We start from the raw sequence: 22,004 nt of genomic DNA on the forward strand, positions 1-22,004 counted from the left end.
CTCACACAAAAGATTCCCCAAAGAAAATGTATCCTGAAGTTTCATTCCCTTATCCCTTCAGGTGTGGAGGACTTCTATAATTTATTGCCTAGCCTCCATTCCCCTTCTTTCTAGCAGAAGTTTCCTTAAACTTCCTTTCCAAAGCTACCACTTCCCCATTTTAATCATGCCAGTTGGGTGGAATTGGCCCCTACCCCATTCCAGGGGTGGTTCTTAACTTGTTCAAGCTAATGGGCACATTAAACAATCAGCGCTAACAAGAAACCAGCGGATGTCTTCTGGGAAACAGATGCTTGCTTGTTCTTCAGGAGTAGCCACGGGTCTTCCCTTGAACAGGGTGGGATGCTGCTGTGAAGTCTAGAACTACTGCATCCATGTTTACAAATGTGAGGGGAGAACCTACGCCATGGGGCTCCCATGTGGATGAAGTCAACTTTGTGGATGGCAAAGCAGAGGAACAGAGGGAAAAACAGGGCCCTATTAATATCATGTAAGCTGCTGGTTCAGGCTACACCTGAAGTCAACGCTACCTGGATCTTTAGTTACAAAAGCCCAAACATTTAGCTTTAAGCTGATTTGAATGACAACCTAGAGTCACTCCCCATACAGCAGATCAAAACCCAAAGCTCAGTGTATCTCCCTCGTTAGTGGCAGACCCAAAGGCAGGGAAGGCCTATTTGCCTATTTTCCTCTTTGGAAAGGCTTCTCCAGATTGGTAATCTAGGCTGGGTAGTCCACAAGTGTTGAAGATTTATTACAAAAAATCCACCTGCTACATTATTCCTCTCACACCTGGAGACTCCACCCCCTCCAACAAAGCATTTTCTGATTCTATTCCATTAATCTCCCGATGCAGGCTGGGTGCCACGTTCATGCCTGTAATAATTCCAGCACTTTGGAAGGCTGAGGTGGGTGGATCGCTTGAGGCCAACAGTTTGAGACCAGCTTGGCCAAATGGCAAAACCCCATCTCTACTAAAAATATAAATTAGCCAAGTGTGGTGATGCACACCTGTAATCCTAGCTACTTAGGAGGCTGAGGTGTAAGAATCACTTGAACCTGGGATGGGGAGGTTGCAGTAAGCTGAGATTGCGCCACTGCACTCCAGCCTGGGCGACAGAGCAAGACTCTATCTCAAAAGCAAAACAAAAAAACAACCCTCTTGATGCCAACCTATAATTGGCCTGTGTGTCCTTGATTGGCAAAGCTCATCGTTTTGCTCTCATGTGTTTGCCTGTGTCCCACCCATCCTCCCACGGCCTTCACAAGAACTCCGATCACCCCTTCCCCTTCATACTGGCCTTGCTTAGATGGACATTTATGTACCCTACTCCCTGGTTCATATGAAGCCTGGCCACCTGATATTTAATTAAAATCTATTCCTCTGGACCTACTGTTTCTCCTCTTCCCCATCCACCTCTCACACACACACTCTCCTCCCTTTCCCACTTTGGGGCATTTTCAACATGGTGAAGTAGAAAAAACACCAGAACTAAAGAGAAAAAATGTAGGTTTGAAGGTCTGGGTTGCACATCTGCAACTGACCAGTTGTGTGACCTCTGGCGAGCGACTCAGCTTCATCAACCTCAGTCACCCCATATGTAAAATGAAGATAAAAACTACCTTTCCGACCTGGCTACCTCACAGAGCACTTTCCAATTAAGTAATATGAGTGACAGTGTTTTGAAACTACAAAGACCTTAACAAATGAAAGCGTATTCATCAGAAAAATCTACCTGTATCCTGCAAATCCTTAACTTTTAAGGAATCGGCCTATTCCCATGTCTTTTGCTAAAATACATCCCCATCCAGGCTCAGCGGCTCATGCCATAATCCCAACACTTTCGGGAGGCTGAGGCAGGAGGACTGCTTGAGCCCAGGAGCTCGAGACCAGCCTAAGCAACACAGTACGACCTCGTCTTTACAAAAACTAAAAAAAATAAAAAAAAAAACCATGTGTGGTGGCGGGTGCCTGTGGTCCTAGCTACTTGGGAAGCTGAGGTGGGAGGATCACTTGAGCCCAGGAGGTCGAGGCTGCAAAAAGTTGTGATTGCACCACTGTACTCCAGCCTCAGGGACAGAGTGAGGTCCTATCACAAATAAATAAACAAACAAACAAACCATTCTCAAGGAAGCTGCCAGCTGGTCAGGATTTCTTCTGTCTCTTACATTTCCTTCTTAATAAATCAAAGAGGAACCTGCAGGTGGTAGGGAATATGATGGTCTTTAGGACAATGTGGTTGGGGCTTATTCTCTTTGGTGGAATACTTGGGGTTTAACTCACAGAAGCAACATGCACAATGCGAGCTGTATTTTCATGGTGCGCATGGTCCATTCACAGAACATTATTCCTCTTACGCAGTATCAGAACAAGCTCTCATCGGCTAATGAGATCATGTGAATCTCATCTTTCAGAATAAAACCTTTTGCTAAGCGCCTACCCGATTTTCTGCTCTGAAAATAATCAGGAGCTGCTTTGGAAATGGTGACTGATTTTGTGAGCCTCCTGCCAAAAATCGTTCTGAGAGTGTCCGTCATTCCAGATCCTGAACTATGCCAGGAAGCACAACTCAGAACAGCAGGTCTTGCTTTTCAACGGCAAGTAGGACGAACAACCCAGAACGAAGGCATCAGGGCTGGTTTGCTTAACGCCCAGGCTTTCAAGAGCCCAGTGCTCTTGCTTCAAGTTAATAAAAGCCTAACAACAAATAAAAATCATTGGAAACAAAGCTGATGAAGTCTGTGTGGATAAGCCTGAAGGTTCTTTTGTACCTCCTGGATCCACCATCACTGTCCATAGTGTGTGTTCAATGAGCTTTTACCTGTTAGCAACATCTTACCTGCGGTCATCAGAGTGGGCAGGAAAAAGACCTCACTTCTATCATCACAGACGGACCTCCTCACCCTCCAAAGATGCTATTTTATGGTCTTTAAAAGCAATTAGGATGAAAATGCTTTCTCCATTCATTCATGACTATAGATAGGCTCACTGGATCAAATGTGAAGAAAAAACATCTAAGTAGAAAAATAAGAACTGCTCCTCTCTGCACCAGAAATAATCGCTATCAATATTTTGGTACATTCCTTCCAAGGCCTTTTTGAGCCTATGGAAATATCTAAAATTGTATTTACAGAATTAAAGTAATACTTTTATATCTTTTAAATATAGTATTATAAGAATATTCCTGTCATTCAAATGAAGACTTTTCCCCCTAAAATCCATGAATCTTACCACAAACCTTTTTGTACCAACATCATAGTAAAGACAGATAAAACAATGATAAGCCAAATAAAAGATGCCAAGGCTGTTCTCATTTTTATCTAATCTCTTAGGGCCACCACAGTTATTTCTACCTCAAGGCTGTATGAATCTACATGCTGAAACAATTCTGGTTCCTGATGAGAATGGTGTGATTTAACAGTGGTCCAGCTGCTGTGGGTGCGCAGAGCATCATGGCCAGCCTCTACTGCCAGTCAGCTAACCGGACGCCATGGCAACTCACCTACGTTCTCTGGGGGATGTGCGTACTCAGAGTCAAGACAAGACCAGGAGCAAAACACACAGCAATTGTCGTACATGGGACATGGTAGAGGCTCAAAAATACTGTAATTCCCTTCTGTTCTCCTCATCTCACTTGCAGCCAAGATGAGGTGAAATTCACATACGTGGCTCTACATGCAGAAATATGACCCTCAGACAGAGGACCTTATCTGATGATTCGTATGTAAACATGCCACCGTTGGTAAGTAAGGCTACTTCTGGAAAAACAGCTATCCACCGCCTGGATTCCCCAGTACAATACCAATAATATCAATTTATTATGTACTCCCATGGTTCCCAAAGCATGGCTCCCGAACCAACAGCATCCCCATTACCTGGGAACTTGTGAGAAATGCACATTCAGGGACCCCACCTGAAACCTACTGAATCAGAAACTATAGGAGTGGGCCCACGTATCCCTGGGAAGCTCTCCCAGCGATCTGATGAACGCTAAAATTTGATGCTCACCAGGGAAAACTACTCCTCCAATGAAATGAAAGAGTTAAACCCAGGGAGCAAAGAAGTTAACACTGAGGCTTCCCACTGAAGTGATATTTTAATTTTCAGAAGGCTTTCAGCAAAAATTAATAGGTATTACCCCAACCCTAGTTCCCAAATGTAAATGATTAATTTTTTTTAAGTCTTGCCCTAGCCTTATTTTCCATGTGATACCACCTAAAGCACTGAAACAAAACTCTTCATCCTAGTTGGTTCTTCCTCACCACTTCCACTATCCTTGGCATTTATTCAGACCACAAATAATGCCAGGCACTATTTCAGGTGCTGAGGAGACATTAGTGAATACAGACCTATGGAAGAAACTACACTCAAAGAGTTCACAGCAAAGTAAAAAGGTAAACATTGGACTTCATAATTAAAAACTTTTGCGCTTCAAAGGATACCATCAAGCAAGTAAAAAGAAAACCCACAGAACTTGAGAAAATACTTGTGATGAAAGGGGATCTGTATCTAGAATATATAAAGAATTTGTATAACTCACTAATAAAAAGACAATCCATAAATGGACAAAGGATTTGAATACACTTTTCTCCAAAGACATACAAGTAACAATAAGCACAAGATGTTCAACATGGTTAGCCATCAGGCAAATGAAAATCAAAACCGTGAATGAGACACCTGCTAGGATTAAAAAGTCAGATAACAGCAAATGCTGGTAAGAATGTGAAGAAATTGGAACATTCATACACTGTTGATAGGAATGTAAAATGGTACAGCCACTTTGTAAAACAGTCTGGCAGTCCCTCAAAAAGTTAACTCTACTTCTAGGTATACACACAAAAGAACTGAAAACATATGTTCATACAAAACATTGTATATAAAGGTTCACATTGTACATAAAGTTATTATTCATAATACCCAAAGAGAGGAAACAGCTCAAATGACCATCAACTGATGAATGGGTAAACAAAATGTGGGACATCCATACAACAGGATCGTATTCAGTCATAAAAAGGAACGAAGCACTGATAACACGCTACAACAGGGATGGAGCTTGACGACATTATGCAAAGTGAAAGAAGCCAGTCACAGAAGACCACATATTGTAAGATGCAATTTATATGAAACATTGAGACTAGGTAAATCTATACAGAGAGAATGTAGATTAGTGGTCGCCTAGGGCTGTGGGACAATTGGGTACAACAGGAAGTAACTAGGAAAGGGTACAAGATTTCTTTTCAAGATGACAAAAATGTGTTAAAATTGGCTGTAGTGATGGCTGCATAGCTATGTAAATATATGAAAAAAGTCACTGAATTTTATGGTCTGTGGATTATATCTAAGTGAAGCAGTTTTTTTTTTTTTTTTTTGAGACGGAGTCTCGCTCTGTCGCCCAGGCTGGAGTGCAGGGGCCGGATCTCAGCTCACTGCAAGCTCCGCCTCCCAGGTTTACGCCATTCTCCTGCCTCAGCCACCCGAGTAGCTGGGACTACAGGTGCCCGCCACCTCGCCCGGCTAGTTTTTTGTATTTTTTAGTAGAGACGGGGTTTCACCAGGTTAGCCAGGATGGTCTCGATCTCCTGACCTCGTGATCCGCCCGTCTCGGCCTCCCAAAGTGCTGGGATTACAGGCTTGGTGAAGCAGTTTTTTAAAAAGCAGGCAGAAGATGAGAGGCAATGGCAACTATATTGCATGGGGGTGCTGGAATCTAAATCCTGGTGTCACTGGCTGAAGCTGGAACAGGGATGCAAAAGAGTCCTCTACCGTGATGAGCTCCAAACATAGGCTCTGGAAATAGAGCTAGAAAACAGGATCAACCACTTTGCAATTACAGAAAATAATGAGCATTATTTTCTTTTTTTTTTTCTTTTGACGGAGCATTCCTTTTTTTTTTTTTTAGATGTAGTCTTGCTCTGTTGCCCAGGCTGGAGTGCAGCGGCACAATCTTGGCTCACTGCAACCTCCGCCTCCTGGATTCAGGCAATTCTCCTGCTTCAGTCTCCTGAGTATAGCTAGGATTATAGGTGTGCACCACCACACCCGGTTAATTTTTGTATTTTTAGTAGAAATGAGGTTTTGCCACGTTGGCCAGGTTGGTCTTGAACTCCTGACCTCAACTGATCCGTCCCCCTCAGCCTCCCAAAGTGCTGGGATTACAGGAGTGAGTCACTGCACTTGGTCCCAAAGTGCTGGGATTACAGGTGTGAGCCACTGCACCCGGCCTTCAGAAAATAATGAGCATTATTTTCATTCAGATCTAAAGGGAAATCGCAAACCCAAAAGGGCTCAGTGTTCAGTGAGCAGGCAATGGCATGGTGAAGTCACTGTAACAGAAGGCTCCCATGTGGGAGGGGCCACATGATGAGCGTGGACCTGGGGAAGGGTCAGGTGGGCAGCAGTTTGGGGGTCTCACACAGGAAAGTCTCAGTCTGAAGTCAGCACATCAAATGACAGCATAAACAGTGAGCTTGTGTTGACAGAAATGCAACAAGCCTCTCCTGTTTGAACTGGAAAGAAAAACAATGATTAAAAACTAGTCTTTTAGGTGGCTACCTGAGGCTGGAGGGTAAGGGACTGGGGACATGTTGGTCAAAAATTTCACTTAAACAGGAAGAATAGGTTCGAGAGATCTATTAGACATCAGCAGGGTTCTGGGAGTGAATTCTCCTGCCTCTGTCCATACCCAGTGACCAGGGGTGGGTGGTGGAGTCAGTCATGTCGGGGGCAGGCTCTCTCAACTCCTCTGTGTCAGTTCCTTCCCTCCCACTCTCCCTGTTCACAGCAGAGGCTCTAGCTTCACAGAACCACTCAGCAGATTCACTTCCCCCAACATTCCTTGAATATCCACTGGAGGAAAAGCACTGCGCTAGGGACAGTGGGTGAATGAAGAACCAGAAAGCGAGGTCACACACTGAGGGCACGTGGAGGTAGACAGACAGGTGCACAAGGGACTGGCGCCAGGCAGCGTGGGAGGAATATAACAATAAAACATGTAGTTTACCGAAGGGAGGGGGCAACCAATTCTGATAACAACGAGAAAAGTGAAGCTCAAAAGAATGATCTGACCCAAGAATGGATTAGAGATGACCCCAGAGGCCTTCCATTGGAGTGGGAACAGCCGCCTCTTTCATTCTCTCCAGCAGATACTTGGACAACTTAACTTCTAAGCTCACAACCCTAAAGGTTCTTCCTTCCCCACCAACTGCACCAGGAATCACTGCAGGGAAATGCTGGCTCACCCGAGTCCAGAGCAGAAAGTCATCATTGTCTGGAAGGCAACAGATTCAGCACGCTCAGGAGCATGCTCAGGAATGAGTCCACCAGGAATCAATCTGAACCGTAGCCCTTAGCTGTGTGACCCTGGACAAGTTCATTAGCCTCTCTGAGTCCTGGTTTCCTCCACTATATAATCAAAATCATCATCCTAATAGGAAAACCAGTAGTATCAACCTAAGAGCGTTATTGAGAGGATTAAATTAGACTATATGTATTGCTTAGCACGGTACTCGACACTAACAAATACTGTAACTAAAACTTCCCCACATTTACTGATTTAGAGATCGGTCTCCCCTGCTCAGTTCCTTGAGGAAAGCAACACTGTCTTATTCCTCCTTCTGTCCCCAGCACCCAACACTGTGCTTTGCATGCACAGTGCATGCTCATAAGGTTTGGTGAGTGAATATATGCAGTAAAGGGCATTTCACTAACACAGGAGACGAGCTTCTTGGGTTAACCATAGGAATCAGACAGCCACAACTGCCTGGTTTTCAAAGAGATTATGATAGAAAACCACAAAGGGGTGAATTTGACAACAGAAGTTGTTCATCAATTCCATTCAGACAAGCAGCAGGGTACACCCTTTTCACTCCCCAAGCTCATTTCTTTCTTCCTCCACAAGTCAATAGAAGGAGGTCAGGCAATAACCTGTATTTTTCTCTCCCAGACTTAATAAGCTTGAATTTAAACTGTCAGTCTTACATTTTCCCATTTTCCTCTATCTCCTTCTGTAATTTAGGCCTTGACCCTGACTTTAATTACAGACCAGTGCATTAGCTGTCTTAGCAAGCTGATCTCCTGCATTTAGGGTATACCAGGAGCTACTTGGGGAGCACGAACAGCCTAAGGCAGGTTCGTTAGTTCCAGATGTGGCTGGCACTTTGAATGCCAAGGAGGAAGCCTGTTATGGGCTGTACTCAGAATGTGACTGTATCTGGAAACAGTGTCTTTAAAGAGGTAATTAACTTAAGTCATTGGGGTGGGTCTTTATCCAATAGGACTGCTATCTTTATAAGAGGAGATTATGACAGAGACAGGATCAGAGGGAAGACCATGTGAAAATACAGAAGATGCTATCTGCAAGCCAAGGAGAGAGACCTCAGAAGAAATCAACCCTATCAACACCTTGATCTCACACTCAAAACCTCCAGAACTAAAAAAAAAAAAAAAAAAGACAAAAAAAAAATAAGCGAAGGCCGGGCGCGGTGGCTCACGCCTGTAATCCCAGCTCTCAGGGAGGCAGACGCGGGAGGATAGCTTGAGCCCAGGAGTTCGAGACCTGCCTGGGTAATACAGCGAGACCCCGTTCTCCACAAAAAGGAAAAAAAAAAAAAAAAAAACCTCCAGAACTGTAAAAGATAAATTTCTGTTGTTTAAGGTACCAGTCTGGTACTTTGTTAAGGCATCCTTAGCACACTAATAGGAAATCCATTTTCAGAGTTAGAAAAACCAAAATCAACCAACCAATTGGTAGTGGAAAGGAACTGGGGAAAAGGAAAGCAGCTTTCCCAGCTCCAAGTCCCAATGCTGCTCCGCCAAGCATAACTTGCAGAATGAACCAATGTACGTTTCACCCCAAAGTCTTACCACATTTTCTGGCAGCTTGTGTCCAGGAAGATATTTTACATTTTCATGGTCATTATTTATGATGTCTGTCAGTTTTCTGCCATTAACTGTTTCTTCAAAGACCCACATCTTGACTGTGGAGGCAAACTTCTGAAGTTTCTTGACATTATTACCAATTATTTTTGCAACAGCTGAACCCCTACAAAAGAAACCGTGGAAAAGAACAAAAATAAACTCACTTGGGCAGGAGAGAAAAAGCATTTGATTAAAATTCAGAAGACTTGTGTTTTCATTCTGATCCAAACACCGAGCTTACTCAAGATGTGATGTGTATCAGCCCCAAGCCATTTGAAACTGAGTTGTTTTCACCACCGCCTGTGACCGGGAAAGCACCAGAATTTGGTTTAAGGTCAAAATGCACCACCCCTTGAAACTAGTAAGAATCAACCTATCTTGGAAGACAACGTCACAGGCAGAAGAGAAATCCACCCCAAAGCATGAAAATGACCCTACAAGGTCTTCAAAGTATATTGAGAAGTACCTATGGTAAAATAAGCTGTGTCTTGATGAACTGCAGCAGGTGCAAGGCAGAAGCACAAAGGAAAGACAAGAATCTGAGCGGACTCCTGAAGAGGAGCAAAGGGAGAGCACAGGGCCCAGTCGCTGAGTACTTCGCACTCCCTCCTCTCCGCAACCAAGCCAGCCTCTGGCCCCTAAGCTCCCTTTTCTCTGCATCTCTATTTAGCAAACGTGTTCTAGTGATGGCTCAGTCTCCCATAGGCTTTCCCACAGGGGACAAGAATGACCCTGATTTGTTAACATCAGTCCTCCCGACAGCAGTGCATGTCTGCACGTAGTTGCTGCAGCAGAGGAGGTGGGACCAGGCACCTGTGTCCATCGCACAGAAGCCGCTGATGGGGCCACAGTGGGCACTCAATCCTAGCTGAGCCCGTCAGCTCTCCCCTCCGGACTTTCCACTGAGAAACGGTTTGTTTCTTAGCTGACTTTCCTGGTGTGAGGAGCAAATGAGAGAATGCAGTAAAGAGCATCCTGCAAATTCATGTGTTAGGGCAGTTGCTACTTTTTCTCACAATTATTCTCAAGACAATTTGATGAGACGGAGTAGGAGATGATAACAAAAGGTGGGGGCAGCCAAGCGCCTGCAGAACACGTTGGAGACATTTATTTTCATCCCTTGAAGAATCTGTTATTCTAACCCAACCATAATTCATCTCAGCATATAAAGCTATATGCTTTAACAACCACAAAACTTCAAATAATTCTAACAGATGATAATTATTGTCCCTTTCCTGACATAGAATGGATAAACTAAACAAGCGGTTCTCAACTTTAGCTGCACACAGAGTTACCCGGGAGATTTAAAAATCCTGAGTCCCAGACCACACCCCAGGCCAATGGAACTGGCACTTCTGCGGTGGGATCAGGCATCTGTACTTTTTAAAGCTCCCTGATGACTTGATATGCAGCCAAGGCTGAGAGCCACTGCTCTGCACAATGATTAGAATTCTGATGCCCTCCTCCCTCACAAAAGAATAGCTGTAGATATCAAGGCTATGCAGCTGTACCTGTGAAATTCTTATTCTATGCCAGCAGAACAGGTTATTAGATAAATACCCATTAATCCAATTCTCCTACTGACACTTTGTAGAAAGCAGGCCAGGAACCTCCCAGCATCACTACCACCTTCATTCGAATCTTGGAAACAGCTGCTCACGTACTCACAGGGAGATAAAGGCTGTGGTTCACAGTGTTCCCTGGCATCAAGTAAATTTCACAAGGTCAGAGAGAACAAGCGTGGTTCTGGGGGACTGAGCGTCAACCGATGGGGGGCTATGAGACACCAGGAATCTAAGTCTAGTAAGCCAAGTGGAAAAGTAAATCAGAACCAGGAATCCCTCCCCACGATCTCACTGGAATACACTTGCTTTCCCCTTTACAGCTAGCTGCCTCTTGGGGAAGCCAAACATTTGCAACCAGAGGCAAACCTGTAGTATTTACTGCAATGAGTTGGATTGACTGATTGATTGAGACAGGATCTCACTCTGTCACCCAGGCTGGAGTGCAGTGGCGCGATCACAAACTCACTGCAGCCTCGACCTCCTGGGCTCAGGTGATCCTTCTACCTCAGCCTCCTGAGTAGCTGGGACTACAGGCACGTGCCACCACACCTGGGTAGAGTTAGGAAAATTTAAACAAACATTGGTACTGTTAAGAACTAGGCCCTTCAGACCATGTCTGTATGTCCTTTGGCATTCAATGGGGCTTCAAGTGACAGGGTAAAAATTAATAAGGGGAATTCCAGTTATTTTACTCTTGGGGAGCCATCAAGACCTCATTCTACCTCATTCCTGGTTTCATCAATAATTTCATTCATTCACTCATTTATCTCAGTCATCAAATATTTACTGAGCACCTATTGTGTGTAACGCATTGGGCCAGATGGTGGTAATACAGCAGGGGAAAGGCAACGTGTTCTTTGCTCTCAAAAGCTCACCACCAGCTCAGAGAGATGAATAGCTAAAAGGCATTCATGATGCTGTGTGTGATAAAAGGTGGAGGAAAGTGGAAGCAGATGTGGTTTAAAGGGTAAACTGCAGTGGACTTCAATACAAAGGACCCAACTGCAATACACGTTGATCCATGACAAGTCTCCCAGGCTCAACCTTCTATTGAGAGAACCATAATGGACAGCCTGACCCAGGGTGCAGAGAGAAGACACAAGATGGTGCTCAGGAAGACCAAACCCCTGCTGAGAAGCAAAAAAGGCTTTGCAAATCAGGGCTGGGAAAAGCAGACACAGCAGTGGTTTCCACCCAATACTCAGCTAACTGTAGACACATGAGTGAGCCTGACCAGCTGATCCATAACTCATAAGCAATCTTAAATGCTTGTTATTTTAAGCCGCTGAGTTAGGGGAGAGTGGGCTGTGTTGCAGCAAAAGCCGATAGATGTACAAAGACAGCATCTTTGACACAACTAGAGGCCTCTCCAAGTAATTTTTGGCCAAGCTGTTGGATTTGCCACCCAGGGATTGGCAATGTAGTGGGAGGGATTGGGGGTTGGGGTAGTGTTGTGTTGAAGGAAGGACTGTGGAATTAAATTCACGGATGGAGAGGAACAAAACGATCCTAGTACCTTAAGGCCTAGTTTTGTTCTCTCTATATAATTTATACAATAATTTTTTTGGCAAGGGTGGCGGGGAGGCAGGGCATGGAGGAGGAGGACCAGGACTTAAAACACTGTATTTCATTTTGTTTTAACCCCCTTTGGTATATTCTCTATGTTTGTTTGTTTGAGACAGTGTCTTGCTCTGTCCCCCAGGCTGGAGTGCAGTGGTGCAATCACGGCTCACTGCAGCCTTGACCTCCCAGGCTCAAGGGAATCGTCCCTCCTTGGCCTCCTGAGTAACTGGACTACATGTGTGCCACCACGCCCAGCTAATTTTTAAAAAAAAAATTTGTGGAGACGGAATCTATGTTGCCCAGGCTAGTCTTCAACTCCTGGGCTCAAACAATCCTCCCACCTCAGCCTCCCAAAGTGCTAGGATTACAGGCGTGAGCCACTGCACCCAGCCCAATCTCCATGTTGAACTCAGTATTTTCTCTGTTGTCCACTTTTATCTGTGTGGTTTATAAAAAATCAAAAAGTATAACCCACACCCAAAACTCCTTTGTGCCTCTGGAATGGTACCAGATGCATTTGTCCCAAGTGTTACCTCTTCTGACCAATATGAAAGAGCAGCTTCATTTTTCTTGTGGATCAAATAGAGCAAGAAAAATGTTTTGGAGGAGCCGGAGGGTTTTGAAGGGACCAGAGTCTACTTATAAGTGACACACCCTGTTCTAAAGAAATGGGCCAGGTGCGGTGGCTGACGCCTGTAATCCCAGCACTTTGGGAGGCTGAGGCGGGTGGATCACAAGGTCAGAAGATTGAGACCATCCTGGCCAACACGGTGAAACCCCGTCTCTACTAGAAATACAAAAAAATTAGCTAGGCGTGGTGGCGTGAGCCTACAGTCCCAGCTACTCAAGAGGCTGAGGCAGGAGAATCGCTTGAATCTGGGAGGCGGAGGTTGCAGTGAGCTGAGATCACACCACTGTACTCTAGCCTAGGCTACAAAGGAAGACTCTGTCTCAAAAAACAAAAACAATAACAAAAAAAAAAAGAAAAAAAGAGAGAAAGAAATGTGACTGACCAGCAGAAGGCTAGTCCAAAAATGTGCATAGATATTTAAGAGCTGAGCTTAAAATAAAAGTACTGACTACAGCCCACAAAGGTGGTTTGCATGTGAACAGGTCACAGTTGGGGTCCCGTCCTCACTGCTGGCACTCTCCATGTCTCAGCTGGTTTCTGTAACACTACACAAGCAAAGTCAGGCACAGGTCTTATCTATCTATCTATCTATCTATCTATCTATCTATCTATCTATCTATCCATCCATCCATCCATCTATCTTTCAGCTTCCACATGTCTATCTCTCTGTCTACCTGCCTGCCTATTTTTCAACTCCTGCATATCTATCTATCTATCTGTCTGTCTTTCAACTCCTGCATTTTGAGAATCAAGGGCACAGGTCTTCACAAGGCTGGTTCAAGAGCATGAGCAGCCACCTCCACATCAGGCTCAGCTCATCCGTCTACAAAATGATAGGTGGGACAGGTAAATTTTAAGGTTCCTTCCAGGTCTATGATCTAATCCAGTGCTTCCCAAAGTGAGAAATGGGTACTAGGGATACACACAAAACCAAATGACACTGAATCACTCGTGCCCTTCTCAGCTCTCATGGTCCTAAGCGAGTGCAGAATGTCTCGCTGCAGTGCCATGAAGTGGTTACCATCTCTCCAGCATGTGCTAATTTCCCTTCTTCACAAAGTCTGAAGAGGCCTCAGACTCTGAGCCTTGGCAGGTAGCAATATCTGGCAAGAATTTTATAACACCGTCTTGTTTTCGTTCTACTGGCTTTTGTTGTTGTTACCTTCTACTTGTGACATTTACTATAGCGGTATGAAGCTGTCTTTTAAAGTAAACATTTAGGCTGGACACAGTGGCTTCCACCTGGAATCTCAGTGCACTGAGAGGCTGAGGAGGGAGCATTTCTTGAGCCCAGGAGTTTGAGACCAGCTTGGGCAACATAGTGCGATCCTGTCTTTACAAAAAATAAAAAATTAGCTGGGCATGGTGGCTGTACCTGTAGTCCTAGCTACTCAGGAGGCTGAAGCAAGAGGATCAGTTGAGCCCAGGAGGTCAAGGCTGTAGTTAGCCATGATCATGACACCACACTCCAGCCTGGATAATGGCACACACTGTCTCCAAAAAAATAAATAAATAAAAATAAACTTTCAAAGGAAGAATAGCAATCAAATAATACTACAGCTATGAAGCAGATAGAGCCAAAGCCATAAGGGCGCTGCCTGCATGATGTGTTTAATCCTACCCAAACTCTTCATCTTGCAGATTAAGATGCATGAGACTGAGTCATGTTCACCTTGCATCCTACAATCCGGTATGGCCTCCAGGTGGGTCTTACCTGGGGAGGAGGTTGGGGAGCCTTCCAGGCAGAAGGAAGGCCCCTGAAGCAAAGGTCAATAACTAGCTAAGGCAGAACTTGGAGGACTCGGGTTTGCTGATGGCCAGTCCTGGGTCTTTACATAGATGTATAAAATTCTATTACCCATGAAATCATGAATTGTCTTAAGTCTTAGGCCTTAAAATACACAATAATTCACAAATCCTGTAACGCTATGCAAACGAAATTTAAAAGGAACTTGAGTAGATGTGTACTTCATATAAGACTTCACTTAATCTTTATTACAGCCCACAAGAGAGGTGCCACATTATCCCCATTTTACAGACGAGGAAATTGAGGCCCAAAGAGCATAAATCAATTACCTAAGTCATGCTGTCCATCTACAGTCAGCAATTCAAACCCAGATCTGAGTGTCTCCAAAGCCTGCACTTGTTGCTAATTTATATTTGCCGATTGTAGGGTAGAATCTTTTATTGAAAATATTTATTGAGCATCCACTAATTTCAGACACCATGCTGGGTGCAGGGGATGCAAGGGAATAAAAGCAGACAAGTCCCCATCCTCATGGAGCTTGTAGACTGGTAAACAGAGATTGATGTTGTTTCAACAAGCACAGAAAAAAATGTAACTGTACTGCTGGGCACAGTGGCTCAAGCCTGCAATCCCAGCACTTTGGGAGGCCGAGGCCGGGCGGATCACGAGGTCAGGAGTTCAAGACCAGCCTGACCAACATGGTGAAACACCGTCTCTACTAAAAATACAAAAATTAGCCGGGCGTGGTGGCGGGCTCCTGTAATCCCAGCTACTCAGGAGGCTGAGGCAGGAGAATCACATGAACCCGGGAGGCGGTGGTTGCAGTGAGCCGAGATCGCGCCACTGCACTCCAGCCTGGGCAACAGAGCAAAACTCCATCTCAAAGAAAAAAAAAATTATATATATATATATCTGTACCACAGCGACCTATGTGGTCAAACAGGCAACACAGCGACACCTGGCAATGACGTCAGGGAAAGCTGGGAGAAAGGGTAGCCAGGGTGGAGCCCCGAGGCTTTGTGGGCCTTACCTGGGGAGGAGACTGGGTACCTTCCCGGCAGCAGGAAGGCCCCTGGGGCAAAGCTCAGTCATAGCCGGTGGCATGGCCAACAATAGGCACAGATTTTATCTAGAACTAACATGTCCAGGGAGGAGGGAAAAGAAGGAAGAGGAGAGAGGTTAAGGGAAGGAGAGAAGAGGAGATGGTGCAAGAGAAATGGAGAGGATCAGGGAGACTAAGGGAGGAGAGAAAGAGGAGGCAGGGAAGGTGGAAAAAACGGCGTGGCAGGGGCAAGAGGCAAGGAAAGGACAGGGTGGGCAAAAATAACACTAATTTGGTGCCTACCAGGTGTCAGGTACTGTTTCAAATACCTTACCCACATTATCCCTTTTAACCCTTCTGCTCTACAGCCCTGAGTCCCAGCTGGATGGACACCCACCTGCAGGAGGTCCTAACCCCTAGCTTGGCAATGCCCTCCCTGCCTCCACCCCCAGCTAACCCTTTGCCATTCACTCTGTCCACAGCCTTCTCACCCCTTTCTCTCTAAAAAGGTGTACTATTTAATTAGGCGGGGGATGTACTACTTCAGCCAAGGAATGGCCGCCTGTTTTTAAATAAAAATAAAAATTTCAGGACCCTCTAAATTTATTATGCCAAGGGGGAAGTTAGGCCTTGGAGACTGGGTTATGTATAACTTGCATGCTTGCAATTCTGCTTCACTCTCTGCCCCACTGCTCTTGACTTCCTCATTGTAAATGACTAGGAGAGACCAGATCTTCCCACCTCTAATTGCTGATCTTTGTTGCACATTAACTGCCTCCTTCATTAACTTCATTAACTGCCTCCTGTACCTAACTCACACGAGATAGTGTCAGTCCAAGACCCAATGATGGTTAATCTGCAGTGTGGAATGTTAAATATACCTCCCCCACCACCCAAAAAGACCACCTTGACTAATCAGATCATTGTAACTATGCATTAAGCCTTACACAGAAACATGCTAAAATCCTAATTTCTTGGAATCTGTTCTTTCTGGGCAGGCTCACATGGTTTTTTTTTTAGACAGAGTCTCACTCTGTCGCCAGGCTGGAGTGCAGTGGTGCGATCTTGACTCACTGCAACCTCCGCCTCCTGGGTTCAAGTGATTCTCCTGCCTCAGGCTCCCCAGCAGCTGGGACTACAGGCACGTGCCACCACGCCCAACTAATTTTTCTATTTTTAGTAGAGACAGAGTTTCACCATGTTGGCCGGCATGGTCTCGATCTCTTGACCTTGTGATCCGCCTGCCTCAGCCTCCCAAAGTACTGGGATTACAGGTGTGAGCAACCGTGCCCAGCTGGCAGGCTCACTTTTAACCTTTGCACTTAATTAAACTCTCTTTAAACTAGATTCTGACCTTTTTGATTATTTTAGGTTGACACTATCAAGTTGGGCCTAAACCTGAAGAATTTGAGGCCAGAAAGGACTCTACAGTCCATCCTTCTTTTTACTGTGGAGGAAGTGGAAGTCCAGGAAGAATTCGCCATCAACTAGATTCTCCACATTCCATGTCCCCATCTCTTCCAGAGCTGACCCAGGCTCGTTCCATGGGCAAGAGCGTGGTCCTTTGTGGTTTAAATAACATGCAGTTTTTCACTCATAAAAGCAATACATGAAAAAATAATTATGAATAATCTCATCACCCAGGGAGAACCACTACTAACATTCTGTGTAATTCTTTGCAGTCAAAGGGCTTTTAAAGAACAACCAAATGCCAGAGTATTCAATGCAAATGTTAAAAATGAAGTATTTTAAAAATAGATTCAACTTGGTGCATGTTTATTTGATTGCTACATAGGGAAGCTTTCTAAGCTTGAAATCAAAGAAAGAAACCACAGAGGAAAAAAGATCAATATGAACAATTTCACTTAAAAGAGTAAGGAGACTGAAAAGGCTTTCTATAAAAATTCAAACTGCAGAGGAAAATGCTTAGGATAGAATGTTACATTTAACAAAAAGGATGCAAAATTGTACATACCATATGACGGCAAGTGTGCAATTAATAAATAATACCACCTCAGATCCACTTGGATAGCTACTATCAAAAACACAGAAAATAATAAGTGTTGATAAGGATGCAGAGGAATCAGGACCCTTGTATACTGTTGGTAGAATTGTAAAATACTGCAGCCACTGTGGAAAACCAAATGGCAGTTCCGCGAAGAATTAAAAATAGAACTAACAAAGGATCAAGCAATTCTGTTTCTGGGTATATACCCCCAAAGAATTGAAAGCAGGGTCTCAAAGAGATATTTGTACACCCACGTTCATAGCAACACTATGCACAATTGCCAAAAGGTAGAAGCAACCCAAGTGTCCATCAACTGATGTACGGATAAGCAAAATGTGGTCTATACATACACCCGTGTTCATAGCAACACTATGCACAATTGCCAAAAGGTGGGAGCAACCCAAGTGTCCATCGACTGATGTATGGATAAGCAAAATGTGGTCTATACACGCAATGGGATATTATCCAGTCTTAAAAAGGAAGTTCTGACACATGTTACAACATGGATGAACCTTGAAGACATTATGCTAATTGAAATAAGCCAGACACAGAAGGATAAATAATGTATAATTCTACTTATATGAGGTACTTAGAGTAGTCAAATTCATAGAGACAGAAAGTAGAAGTGTGGTTTCCAGGGACTGGGGAAAGAGTGGATTGAGGAACTGTTGCTTAATGAATATAGAGTTTCAGATCTGCAAGATGAAAAGAATTCTGGAGATCTAATTCTTTTCAATATTTTCATTGTTTTCAATACTAACGATGTGAATATTCTTAACCCTACTAAACCGTATGCTTAACAATGGTTAAGACGGTAACTTTTATGTTATGTGTATTTTGTCACAATTAAAAAAACACACACATTTAAAAAGGATTGCAAGAAAACACACAAGCACTAGCATAAGATCCAGCCTATGGTCAGATCCTACTAAAAGTGTAGTCCAGGCCGGGTACGGTGGCTCAAGCCTGTAATCCCAGCACTTTGGGAGGCCGAGACGGGAGTATCACGAGGTCAGGAGATCGAGACCATCCTGGCTAATCCGGTGAAACCCCGTCTCTACTAAAAAATACAAAAAACTAGCCGGGCGAGGTGGCAGGCGCCGTAGTCCCAGCTACTCGGGAGGCTGAGGCAGGAGAATGGCGTAAACCCGGGAGGCGGAGTTTGCAGTGAGCTGAGATCCGGCCACTGCGCTCCAGTCCGGGTGACAGAGCGAGACTCCATCTCAGAAAAAAAAAAAAGTGTAGTCCATGGACCAGCAGTGAAAATATCCCTGACAGCGTGTTAGAAATGCTGAACCTCAGGCCCCACCCCAGACCTGCTGAGTCAGAATCTGCTCTGTAACACAATCCCCAAGAGATTCACACGCACACTGAAGTGTTGATATAGTAGATGCCCAGCAAACATTTGTTGCACGAATACATCCTTTCTTGTTGGTAAGGTTACAAGCAAATGTTATTGTGTCCTTCATACTTGCTTATCTTTTCCAAATTTTCCCAGACATGTATTAGTTTATTTTTTATTCTGATTTTAAATCATTCCCATTTAGATATTTTAACAGACCCCAAATCCAAAGCAGACAAGTTTCAGCAAGTCCCAAGGCCTATTAGCCAACCAGAAAACAGAAACTATGGAGATAACTGAAATCCACAGATGCTCCCTAAGTCTCATTTTAGTCGATACTTATTTCCATATTTTTTCAGAGCAGCCAAGTAGGAGCAGTTTGGGATGGACCACACACCTATCAGCCTGTTCAAAAATGGCTATCCATGACGTGGTCAGCCACGCTATCAACCTCACATACCATGGGAACAATGTTCATCTGAGTGAATGGAGGAATGGTCAGTGATTAATTCAGATCAGAATCAAAGACATAGGTAGCAGGAGAATCTACCTGCCCACTCAGAAGAAGAACACACAAGATGCTGGAGAATGTCTAAGTCACAGTCTCAAATTGCCTTTAAGGACCACCAGTCTTAAGCAAGGATGGCAGAGAACCAAACTGTCCATGGTGCTTCAAACAAGCATATTCTATATCCTAGCACAAATTTTTTAGATAAATACATTCTGCAGGCCCTTCTATTGATAATGGAAAGAACCATGTAGTGCAAATTCTAACAGCCACCTGGCACCTGGTCTCTGTTGACATAATAACTGAAAGACTATACACCCCTGCCCTCATTCCTGGATAATGAGAATCACTGAAAACCATTTGCAAACATCCACCAGAGTCTCAATTATGCAAAATCTCAGCTTTCAAACCTAAGCTCTACACCAGACATGCTAGGTAATCCAGAACAAACAAACCTCTTTTCTGCTCATGTCTCTAGGTCCTCTACAGCTGGAATGTCACTCTCCACCTTCCTCAGACTTGCTTATTACGAAGTGAAAAATGAAATAAGAAATCATGACTAAATTATTTCTCATGTATTGCTAATAGTTCTGGCTTCTACCAGCATATATGCAGATGGTTCAGTATGAGGCTATTCACTGCAGAACTCTTAGAATATCCATCAAGAGCAAACTGATTAAACAAAAGTGTATCTATGCCCAGGAATATTACACAAGTATAAAAAAGAATGAAATGTTCTTTATGTATAGATATGGAAAAGGCTTCAAGACACAGTTACATGAAAAAGCAAGGAGAAAATAAGTATGTAGAGCTCCACTGCATATGTAGCTACACGTAGTATTTACATTTTAATTAGTTAACATTTAAATTTAGTCCCAATAGCCACATTTCAAGTGGGCAGGAAGGCAGAGAACTTCAACCACTCTACTGCCTAGTATCTGTGTAACTTAGAACACATTACATAACTTCTGTAAGCTCAGACTTATTATAAAATAAGGATGATGACAAGACAGTACCTCATACTGTGAGGATTAACTGAGATAACACATTAAGTGCTCAAGGGGTTACCCAGGATAGTCCTTACTACTGAATCTAACGTTTGTGCAGCTGTGGGCCAAAGCTGAGCACGAGCTGACTGTGTCAGGCAAGGCCTCACAGATGGGTTCTACTTGGGTAGAAGTAACTATTCCAAGTAGCAGTAAATTTAAATATGAATAGTAGTAAAATTAGTAGTGTAAATCAGTCCAAGCTAGATGCTGTCAGTCACCACCCCAATCCCTACCCCAGCTTGCTACTATAGGTCACAGCACCCTTTTCTGGCAAACTCTCTTCTCCAGAATCCTTCTCAACACAAAACTCTGCAGTCACCATCAATCAGCTATAGTCAGCGCTTGAGATGAAATCTATCTGCCATCATTGCTGGTCCTGGTTGTGAGGCTCAGAATCATGTTACTCAAACTCACAAGAGTTCATTTTAAGCAGGTTACCGTAAGATTTATTGTTTAAAACAAGATCCTTCTGAGAATGCTCTGAAATTAGACTGGGACAAGTATAAACCATTGTCCAAGACAAATGTGAATGCATGGTCACTTAATGATATGTGATAATGTAAATTTATCCATAATCATTTCTAACATTTATGTAACATGTTACAGTTGTCAAAGTGTTTACACACGCAGAATTTCAACAGACAACCCACACAGTGGAGAACCATGGAGTATAGTCTACAAAAGGCACTTCCTGTCACTGGGTGGATCCACTCAAGAAACCCAACTTATAAAAGTTCAACCTGGCCGGGTGCGGTGGCTCACACCTGTAATCCCAGCACTTTGGGAGGCTGAGGTGGGCGGATCATGAGGTCAGGAGATTGAGACCATTCTGGCTAACACGGTGAAACCCCGTCTCTACTGAAAATACAAAAAACTAGCCGGGCATGGTGGCACATGCCTGTAGTCCCAGCTACTTGGGAGGCTGAGGCAGGAGAATTGTTTGAACCCAGAAGGTGGAGGTTGCAGTGAGCCAAGATCAGGCCACTGCACTCCAGCCTGGGTGACACAGTGAGACTCCGTCTCAAAAAAAAAAAGTTCAATCTACAAAAAAGGGGTTTAGTTGCTTGAAGACATTTCCACTGAGCTGAGGTAGCTACATGAATTACTAATTTCATCTTGGGGATATTTCTGTCCAGATAGCCAGTGTTAGGGCTATTAGGTTAGAGTTTTCCTCCTCCTCCAGGACTGGAGAAACACAAATCCTTTGGTTCTTTTTTTGCCTATAACACATGCAAACCACTTCCTTTCTTCAGCACTGGAAAAACCAGGTAGAGAAAATCCAAATGATAAGGCTACAGTTTTCTTAGAACATACATGTGCATCTGCAGAACCACTCTGGCTGTAATGATAACAAGAGGTGAAGCCAGCTGGACTTCCTGGGTCGAGTGGGTACTTGGAGAACTTTTCTGCCTAGCTAAAGGATTGTAAATGCACCAATCAGCACTCTGTAAAAACGCACCAATCATCACTCTGTGTCTAGCTAAAGGATTGTAAATGCACCAATCAGCACTCTGTATCTAGCTAAAGCATTGTAAACACAGCAATCAGCACTCTATAAAATGAACCAGTCAGCAATCTGTAAAATGGACCAATCAGTGCTCTGTAAAACGGACCAACCAGCAGGATGTGGGT

At 44.0% G+C, this 22,004-nt stretch overlaps 1 protein-coding gene across 2 annotated transcripts in view; it reads right to left on the minus strand.

Annotated features, from left to right (window-relative positions):
• Nucleotides 1-22,004, minus strand: part of GPD1L (glycerol-3-phosphate dehydrogenase 1 like) — a 65,491-nt gene that overhangs the window by 35,667 nt on the left and 7,820 nt on the right. For both annotated transcript variants that reach the window (XM_023192261.1, XM_023192262.1), the window contains exon 2: nt 8,864-9,041. In XM_023192261.1, the coding sequence (XP_023048029.1) occupies nt 8,864-9,041 (178 nt within the window). The remainder of the gene's footprint in view (nt 1-8,863; nt 9,042-22,004) is intronic.

This window comes from Piliocolobus tephrosceles, chromosome 2 (assembly GCF_002776525.5).
Source record: "Piliocolobus tephrosceles isolate RC106 chromosome 2, ASM277652v3, whole genome shotgun sequence".
Classification (NCBI taxonomy): Eukaryota; Metazoa; Chordata; class Mammalia; order Primates; family Cercopithecidae; genus Piliocolobus; species Piliocolobus tephrosceles.